Source organism: Rhinolophus sinicus, chromosome 17, assembly GCF_057876585.1.
Source record: "Rhinolophus sinicus isolate RSI-liver-muscle chromosome 17, RSI-T2T, whole genome shotgun sequence".
Lineage (NCBI taxonomy): Eukaryota > Metazoa > Chordata > Mammalia > Chiroptera > Rhinolophidae > Rhinolophus > Rhinolophus sinicus.
This window is the reverse complement of record NC_142517.1, coordinates 152,859,620-152,869,857: the sequence shown is the minus strand read 5'-3', so window position 1 is coordinate 152,869,857 and position 10,238 is coordinate 152,859,620. Positions and strand designations below refer to the sequence as shown.

General features: G+C 35.0%; 1 protein-coding gene across 2 annotated transcripts; it reads left to right on the top strand.

Annotated features, from left to right (window-relative positions):
- Positions 1-903: 903 nt before the first annotated feature.
- GCG (glucagon) lies at positions 904-9,791 on the top strand. Of its 2 annotated transcripts, XM_019727299.3 has the most exons (6): positions 904-1,037; positions 4,001-4,101; positions 5,568-5,729; positions 7,378-7,515; positions 8,831-8,974; positions 9,654-9,791. In XM_019727299.3, the coding sequence occupies exons 2-6, from the start codon at positions 4,010-4,012 to the stop codon at positions 9,658-9,660; spliced, it is 543 nt and encodes a 180-aa protein (XP_019582858.1). In that variant the 5' UTR covers positions 904-1,037; positions 4,001-4,009; the 3' UTR covers positions 9,661-9,791. The 2 variants fall into 2 exon arrangements, with proteins under 2 accessions (XP_019582858.1, XP_019582859.1); XM_019727300.3 differs by lacking the exon at positions 9,654-9,791 and having other exon boundaries at positions 8,831-8,978.
- The last annotated feature ends 447 nt before the right edge of the window (positions 9,792-10,238 follow it).

Genomic DNA, 10,238 nt, shown 5'->3' with positions numbered 1-10,238 from the left:
CAATCACACAGCTTGTTGATAGCAGCCAGACTAAAATCTAGTTACACGGACACTGTCCTGAAACTGCCTGACCAGATCACTTCCCATTTTTCTCTTTTCCAAAGTGATCAGACTTATATCTGCTAAATCTTATAAATCGCTGAAGTCATCAGTGGCAGATCACAAAACTCAGGAAATACATATGACAGTATATATGGCATCTCGTTCTTTGTAAGTCAGTGCCCAGCTCTCTTATCAGTAGACTTGGCCTTGAAATATCCATTAAAAGAAAAACGAAATACCAGACCAATAGGCGATGCCTATTGGCATCGCCTATTGGATCTTTAATCCATATGTGTATTTATCCTTTCTTTCTGACTCCAGTTTATCACAACAGGACACATCAGGTCTTAATTGATATTCTTTAAAATTCCCCACCAAAATAATACAAACTAGTTACATATAGGGGGATGAGAAGATTCTTCCTAAGCATGTTTTAAATGAATGGTTTATTATTTGGGTAGATAAAAAAATGAATTGATCACCGTATTCAGATAAATTCATCATAACCAAATAGCAAAACAGAAGGATTTGTAAGACCTGCAAATGAGGCCACGCTCAAAGTGGGGTGAACCGTGAACTGTGTAATTTCATATCTTCAGCATCAAAATTCACTTTAGAGTACTTACGTGATTTTCATGCCTGACTGAGAGTAAAAGGTGCATTTCCAAACTGCCCTTTCCATTCCCAACAAAAAAAAAGGCATGAGAGTAAATAAAAAGTTTCCTGGCCTCTGAGGTCCCACCCAATGTAAGTGTAGAATGAGATGAGCAAAGTGAGTGAGCGAGTGAAATCAAATGTAACAAAAGCCATTATTTACAGATCAGAAATTTATATTGTCAGCGTAATATCTGTGAGACTAAACAGCGTTAGAGAGTATATAAAAGCCGAGCGCTTTGGTGTAGAAGAACAGAGCGCAGGACACAGCACATCCACAGTTCCAAAAAGAGGGCTCGTTCTCTCTCTACCTGCTCTGCTCCACGTCCAGTTGTCAAAAGGTAAGATTAATATTGAATAATTGTAAGATTGTATTTCCTATTTTGGGTACAGTTTAGTACTTTTAAGGGGTCAAAGTATTATGAATTAAAGTATTGTTCTTTCATTTTATAGTTTATTACTAATAACACATGGGGCAGAATGCAGATGAAAAAGTAATATAAAATGTACTTACATATACTTCAACATAGCGAAGCCTCAAAGTGAATCAGAGAAATAATTCCATTCTAAAACATAAAATAGAAAGAAAAACAAAGATTCAAATCAATGTGCTTGTTACAAGATTTAAGTGTTATGAGAATTATATTTTTAAAATAATTGGTAACACTTTTAAAAAATATTTTCCTTGAATTTGATAAATGTGTATATTACTTGGAACAGAAGGCGCCTTTTAAATTCAGCAGAAATGTGTCCATTAGAGAGTCTATACAAGCAATTGCTCTTTACCAATGAAAACTTATGGTTTCCCAAAAGAGTAAATACGAATCATCTTTCAAATGTTCAGATTTCTGATAAGTCTATCAAAAAATCAAAGTCCATGAAATCAACTCTTTGTAAATAAGACATAGAATACTTGGTACACAGAACAAATATCATCGGTTATTGGAAATTCTTTGGCGGGAGCTCAGTAAAACCACAGATTAGTAATTATCTATTATGTACTTAGAACCAATGGTAATAAATAAAATATCTATAATATCCACATTTTGAAATGAAATTTTAGTAAGTCTATTTGGAAGACAAAATCATATATTCCAAAGTACCTATTTAAGCTCTTAAAGACAGAGAGTGATTTTACAAAGATTCTCAATGGAGTAAACGAGTAAGTGGTATGATTTTTCCACATATAAGACATACCTATGAGAATTTAAAAAGTATTTCTTTGGTCTAGAACACTAATACATTTAGGGATATTCTATAACGTCACCTTGCTAGGTCTAAGATTAGTCTTTCTAAAAGACTTCTTACACAGGGAATACTATTGTTATTATATTTTCCCTTTAATTTTGAGTGGAAATGTATAGTTCTTACAAAACTATGGTTTCTCCTTTTAGGCTACCTAAAGTGGGGGGTAGGGGAGTAATTGGAAATTCTCTTATGGAATAAGATTTTGATACAAAAATAACATAAACATTTGCTTTCTCAGTAGTGGTATTCAAACAAGCTTATTCTTAAACTTTTTCACAATTCAATAGACATTTACAAATGAATAAATGAAAAATTAAAAATCAGTTCCTTTTTCAGTAGAACTCATTTCACTGCCTATAGAGGACCCTCAGATCTGTGTGGCTGCTTCCTCTTCCATCAGCTCCCACAGTGGAATAACATGTGCTCTAAGCCTGCCTATGCAGCATGCAATAGAAGACTTTGTAAAACCTTTAGAAATTTTGCATGGAAGGAATTATTTAGGACTAAATTGACTTTACAACAGTGATGCAATCCTAAAACATAAAAAATGCTTGCTTTATTTTTTTTTAATTCCTGAAAGCATTAATTTATAATTGAGAGTTATAATCAGAAGACACTACGTACATATATGGCAAGGTTTGCAAAGTTTGCCAAGTCGGTAAACTTAAGCATAGCAAAATGCCAAATTAGTAATTTACTGTTGATGAATGAAGAAGCATGAATATGTAATTCCTATTGTGTTGCTTTGTCTAACTGACCACTTGATCTAAAGAAACAATATTTCAAGGAAAAAAAATATACCATTGCTGATATTACAGTCTCCACGTTTTAGTGCCAAAGATAGATAGTAAATATGGCTAGGATGTTAAAGAAAAGATTGATAGTTTAAAATGATAATATTTGTAAAATCCTTATTTCTAACCAAATGCTATTTGCTAAAAATACTCATTCAAGTTATTTATGGAGAAGCATAATCAAACTTGAATTGAAATCCTCACTCTCAAAGTAAACACGGTCTGACTCGAGTAGCAGAGAGAAGTCCGTGACAAATACTGGACTTGAGGTTTCTATTCAGAAAAAAGAGGTTGCCCTGTGGGAACAGTTTGCTCCACGTTCATGTTGGTCCCCGCTGCAGCCCCACCCACACTGCATCCTGTCCTTGGCATTCTATGGCTTCACAGGACATCTGCTTGGGATACAAGGACAAGCAACCAGGTGTATCTTATAACCAGGTCTAGGGTGTCACAAGCAGTGAATGACATGTCCTGGACTAAGTCCAGTCATAAAACAACACGGGGACTTCCAAGGCTTCAGAAGCAAGCATTAATTTTCATTATGACAGTGATCTCTTATTTCTTAGTTGTGATTGTTGAAGTTGCCAGAAGCATTAGTTCTTGTTGCAAATTGCTTGTCTTTAAAATGATTTTTTTTCCATTTAATTTAGAACAGGTCAAAGCACCCTAAAATACCTCAAATCTGTTGGCCGCTTTATAATTACAAAGTCTAGACCAAGTTACACTATTTAAAATATAAATGAATAATACATCTGAACCGACAGCTGGTATGCCAAGTTGTAGCCTGAGGCTGCTTTAAGATGGTTGAAATGCAGTATAATGTAAATGCTTGGAAATGAAGGACTATTAATTGAAAGCCAGACTGATAGTGAAGGGGGTGGCATTATGCGTAAGGTGCCATTCAGGCTAACCATATGTAGCATATCATCTACAGTGGATATTTTAAATGTTTATCATGGACATTTTTAATTTCAAGTCTGGAAATGAGCCTTCTAATTATTAACAGAAGTGTTCTACACTAATGAAAAAGCGTAGTGGTGGCACATATCTTTTGTATCCTTTCCTGCCATCAAAAATATCTGGGGGAAAATATAATCTGCTCTTTGAAATGAAGCTGGAAATATACTCAGAATAAAACTGATGACTAGTTTTTTATTTCTACTTATATTTACTTGGTCGAAACTGAACTTATTCAGCCTGATGTTTAAATATGGTTGCTTTTCTCCCTCCCCCCACCTCCCCTTGACAATGTGTTCCAACAGGCAGCAAAAATGAAAAGCATTTACTTTGTGGCTGGATTGTTTGTAATGCTGGTACAAAGCAGCTGGCAACGTTCCCTTCAGGACTCAGAGGAGAAATCCAGGTATTAAATCTTTAGACTTGAACTAACATAGCACTATGGTTAGAATATAGCCTGCGGAAACTATGATTAGTGAAGAGGTCTCAGTAACTTAGAGTAAATATTCTACACAATTTTCAAATGTTTAAATTATCATTGTGATAAAGTCGTTCCTGGAGTGTAGATCAGAGTATGTGGTTTCACAACCAAAGGGGTAGGCAATGTTGGAAAATGTGTTACATGGGAAATTATAGCTCTTTGAAATCTTCAGCTGATCCTATCTATCCATTCATTACTCACACACTGCATAGTAGATTATTTCAATTATTCATACTAACTTTTCCTCTTTTTTATTCCTTTAAAAAAATAACACTGTTTTTTGCTAATTGTAAAAGTCATACATGTTCACGATAGAAAATATGCACAGTGTTATGTGTGTACTGTCTATAAGTATATATCAGATCATTATACAGCTTCGTATTATGCATTTTCTCTTAGCATTGCTATTGTTAACTTTTTCTTATATCATTAAAATATCTATTAAATGTATGATATTTCATGACTATATACAATTTCAACTCATAAATATACAATATTTATTTAGCTATTCCTCCTCTATCAAATACCTTTGAGTTCTTTAAATTTTCCAAAAGAGAATGCTGCAAATAACATTTCTCTTCACATGTCTTACCATTTTTCTGAGGATAGATTTCTAGTAGTAAAATTACTGGTCAAAGGGTTTGAATGAGTTTAAATCTTTTATAATACCTTGCCAACTTGCTATCCAGAAAAGTCACACACATGCACACTCCCATCAGCATAAAGGAAATACTCCTCTCACAATATCCTCTCCCATATTTAATCTTTGCTAATTTGACAGGTGAAAATAGTATCTCATTTTCCTTTCTCAGTATTAATCACATAGAATGTTTCCCCATATTTGCCGTGCCAGTCAACTGGTGATTACTGGCATGTGGATTGTCTACTATATGAGTAGTTTCAAATTAGCAAGTGAGTTTTTCTTGCCTTTCTTTGAGCTTTTGAGCTTTTGTCTGTCTTTCACCATTAGTTACCATGTACCCAGGTAATGGAACTACTTTTATATTAATACATGCAAAACAAAATTGGGAGCAGAAATGTACTGAGATTCTTTACTCTTTTAAAATATTCAGTTCAAGTCATTGCTCTCTCTGTCATTATTAGCATAATCATAAGTAGACGAATTAGTTGTAAAAAGATTTAATCGTATCTCAGAAAAAAAGAAGCCATTTGAAAAATCGGTGCCTAGAATTCAGAATCAGGGTGCATTCAACTCTAATAAAACTCTGGGATTCCCATGGCAAACAAGGTCTCTCTGAACTACCAACTGAAATACTCTAGACACCTGCCTTTCAGCTTCATGTGGTCCCATATCATGCAGAGAAGATGCTCCTCAAATGAGTCTACTCTTGAGGAGAGATTTAGTTGCACCAATCCACTGTTGTCCACAGCTCATTCCCAGCTCCCCAGACAGACCCGTTCAATGACCCAGAGCAGATGAATGAAGACAAGCGCCATTCGCAGGGCACATTCACCAGTGACTACAGCAAGTATCTGGACTCCAGGCGTGCCCAGGATTTCGTGCAGTGGTTGATGAACACCAAGAGGAACAAGTAAGAGTCTGAACCTGGTCCAAAATATGCACACAAATAAGTTATTTAAAAATATCCAAAGTGTCTCCTGACTTTCTTATCATGCTCATCAAATAGTGCCCATAAGCTTCAATTATGATGGTTTTCAAGGTTGGTGATGCTGTCCTTTGTATTATTGCCTCAGTATGTCCCATCTCTCACCCCTCCAAACCCTTTACCCACCCTCTAATTATTTTCCCAACTGTGGTCTTAGCAATATTTACTCCTGCCCATTTTCCATTAAAATTGAAAGCTGACTTTAATGGACCTGCAAGGTTAGGAATCTAATTTCTGACCAAAATATAACAGCAAATTCAACATCCCCTTGTAGGGTTCAAACTCATGACTATGATCACATTAAAGTTTTCCTTAGCCAAGTTAATCATGGTAAGGAATGGAAACAGATGCAGTCTTTTTCTTGTAGAATACAATCCAAGATACACACTTAAAATTACAACCTAGCTGCACTGCATATAAGGGAAGAAGGCAAATAAGAATACAAGCCTATCGTTAAGGCATACATTTTAATGTTGGATTTTTGTTGACAGTGTTGGGTTTTTTGCTGCATCTAGGCTACCGAAAGAAATCATCCACAAGGGTTTCACAGAGATGGTGGAATTTCACAATTTATTTGGAGGGTGGCCCACAATGGGATGGGAGTCATGCATACAAAATAGCTGAAGAATTCTAAAAATCAGAAAAGGGCATAGATTTGTCTGGATAGAATGGAGATGGGAAAGTGAATGAGAGAGAGAGAAGAATGAGCCAGCAGGAAGAATTGGAGAGACAGGGTAGTTGACCCAAAGTTCTTATAGTAGAGGTCACAAGAGATGGTAGTCATGATCAGAGCAAATACTGGGAGAAGTATCTTCTGTTAAGGGCCACCGATGGGCCATGGGTGAAATGTGAGAAATCAGAAATTTGAAAAAATAAATGAAAACAGCTGCCCTCATTTCTAGAAAGGGAATGCCACCATTTGGTAAACTAATGTAAAATAGCCCTTTCTCTCAGGCAGTTTCTGTTGTGTGTCTAAGTGAAACCTTCCAGGGTTAATATGTGTAGGAGAGACTGAAGGCAGCAGGTCAACCACCTCCACAGAACACTGCACACCCTTGAGGGTGATATGGGGTCATTATCTTAGCTTTCCTTACTGCTGTTCCGTCACATGTTTCCTTTCATCAATTACCATGTGTTTCTTTTGATGACACTTCAAGATGGTCCATTGCTTTCCCTTGACTCAATTAACTAACACTGACCCCACCCATACTAATAACAAAGAGCTGCCTTGTTTGCAAGTAGCTCAGCCTGGTAGAGAGCCCTCATATACCAAGACTGAAGTAAATGCAGCATTAATAGTCAATGGTACAGATAAGCAGGAGAGGTGAAAATGGGTGCACTGGGTGGAGTAGGGGAAATTTAGCCCCCCTTAAATGTTATTAGCCTTCTCCCCTTACCCAGGTAATTAAAGTAGTTTCAAGATGAGTCCCCCCTCATCTAGCCACCCTCGCCTCCTGAATCTCCCTAAGCCTCTTGTACGGAAAATCCTGAACCCAAAGCTGCCACTGTTTATAGGTGAGAACCATATTGCTAAAGAGACAGATCTTCGATTTAACTTTCACATTTCTTTCAGGAATAACATTGCCAAACGTCATGATGAATTTGAGAGACACGCTGAAGGGACCTTTACCAGTGATGTAAGTTCTTATTTGGAAGGCCAAGCTGCCAAGGAATTCATCGCTTGGCTGGTGAAAGGCCGAGGCAGGCGCGAGTAAGTCTATACACTCTTATTTAGTTTTTGTTTTTGTGCTTGGTTCTGAAAACTTAGATTAGTTATCTATACATGGATCTGAATTACAGAAGCAATTAGTACATCTCACAAAGTAAGGAAATAATTCCTATTGGTGGGAGATAGTCTATAAAAGCCTAATATGCTTTACTTTGGTAGCGAGTATTAATAACAGTCACACAGGTGACATTTTTATCCCTCTTTGTAGTTGTATTATAATTAGGATATTCATTTGTCAATCCAAGAAACTTTTGAGAATAGAGTGTTTTTGATAACTACTCTACGACAACAAGCTTAAACTAGGACTGTCTTAGGAAAATTGGGGATAAGGAAAAAGAAGAAATAATGATGAAAACTTAAAGTTTGACTTGAAATATTTATATAGGGGATCAACATGTATTTACATGTTACTAAGTTTCTAGGTAAAAATCTGATGAAGACCAAAAGGAACTAAACTTAAAGTGTTTAATGAAATGATATTCAAAATAGAAATAGGTGGAAATATCCATATGAGCAACATACTAATTTTTTAATGGGACTGTCATATAGATAGATAACCATTAAATTAACACAGTTGAAAATGAGGCTATGATTTTTAAGTACTTTCTTGCATCTTACCACAACCAAACAGACCCCTGATTGACATTTAAATTATGAGAAGCAGAAAATTTATGTTCAACTCAATACTTTCTAGTGAGATTTAAAACAAGGTTACTGAGACTTAAATCTCAAGACAAAAGGGAATTAGCATTGTTGCTGATTTTTTTTACACATTAATGATTAAATTTACAAAATCAATGGTAAAATAGTCACATTTGAGTATAGTTTCTGGTGTTTTAAAGGGATACCAAAAAGTCTGCTTACTAAACTGATCAAATAGAAAATCTAATGTGGACTAAGGTTTAATCCCTTTATACTGCACTTTGCAAGTCTGTTCTGACAATCACTAGTTTTACAATACATCATTTATTTTTTATGAATTATAAACAAATTAATAGTCTCAATAATAACTTCTGTGTTTCCAGTATACTAAGCAGATGAAATATTGAAAAGGGCTTGAAGTTATACAGTCTTAGTTTCACATCCCGGCTCTGCTCTTTACTACCTACAGAATTTCCATTCTGACATGCACCAGTTCATACAGGTTTCTATGAGGCTTTTCATAGTAGGCCCTCTGCAAACAGAAACATATTGTTTCCTCAATGACCCTCACACATGTGTTATGTTTGATAGGCAATCAATAAGCATTTACTTGAAGCATTTAATCAAATACTGATTTTGCTCCTCTTTTCCTAAGTTTCCCAGAAGAAGTCACCATCATTGAAGAACTCGGACGCAGACACGCCGATGGTTCTTTCTCTGATGAGATGAACACAGTTCTTGATAATCTTGCCACCCGGGACTTTATAAACTGGTTGCTTCAGACCAAAATTACTGACAGGTGATTGCATTTCAGTTCATTCTGCAACCATCAAAACTTTCATAAATATTATCTTACTGCTACAGATCGTTCCCCATGTGGGGGAGAGAGTCTTTACCCTCTTGCTATATAATCAAAATTATGAATCATTTAAGAGTACATGATTATATTTGTTTTTGATCATTACAGTTTTATCCATTCACCCACTTGTTCCAAAAACATTTTCTGACTGTCAATACGGGACAGGGCATTAGATACATAAATAAGAATAAAAAATTAAAAAAAGCCATGGAGATGTTAAATCATTCACATTAATAATGTCACATTACAAATTGTTGTATATGTTGAAATTTTATTTATGTTGAAAGTAAAATACCAGTATATCTTGTATTATATACTTAATGTAATAAGCATTATAGTAAAAATCTGAACACCAAAATTTAACCACTTATCATGGTGGGTTGTAATTGTTTTATAATTATTCATATACTTTATATTTCTTGATACGGGAACTTCAGAATAAGTGATCTTTAAATACAAATATTTGAAGAGTCCAAAAGACTAAGGATTTATAAGATGAAAATATTAATAAACAACTTTTATCAATATAAGTAGTTGAAACATTTCCTGAATAAGTTAACTATATCATCTGGGTAGTATACCCATGTTAAATCACTGTCTTATATTTTTTTATCTTTAGGAAGTAAGTACATCACTGTTGAAGATCATCTTCACAACGTCACCTGCCAACCACGTGGGATGTTTGAAATTTTATGTTCTGTAAATTTAAGAGGTGTATTCTGAAGCCATATTGCTTTGCATGCCAATAAATAGATTTTCTTTTAATATTTATTGTTGCCAAAAGATTATAAATGGAATAAACCATTGTCAAAATATTGCTAAAATACCAGCTTTAAAATATAAAAGTGCAAAATTCTCTTTTTTTTTCTTATTTTGGATGAAGCACCCTAAACTGATTATACTTAGCAATGAAATTGTTTTTCTATGATATAATTTGTACATATAAATTATTCCAATCACAACATTGCAATAATAGGATAAGGAAAGGACCGGTTGCTACAGTGGTGAAACTGGAAAAAGATTTCTTCTTGAAACTTTTGTCATAAAAATGTTCAGCTTTCAATATATCAAAAATAGACTTAAATAAAATTTTCAAGCTTCTTTACCATTGTCTGTTTTCTCTCTTCTTCGTGCTCCCACTCCTTCCATGCACCCCTTTTTCCTAAGCTGGTAGCCCACAAGCCAAAGCTGGTGCCCAGGTAGT

Coding starts and splice junctions, on each gene's coding strand:
- GCG (XM_019727299.3), top strand. CDS start 4,010: ATGAAAAGCATTTACTTTGTGGCTGGATTGTTTGTAATGCTGGTACAA. Junction 5,730..7,377: donor ATGAACACCAAGAGGAACAA/GTAAGAGTCTGA, acceptor CATTTCTTTCAG/GAATAACATTGCCAAACGTC. Junction 7,516..8,830: donor AAAGGCCGAGGCAGGCGCGA/GTAAGTCTATAC, acceptor TCTTTTCCTAAG/TTTCCCAGAAGAAGTCACCA.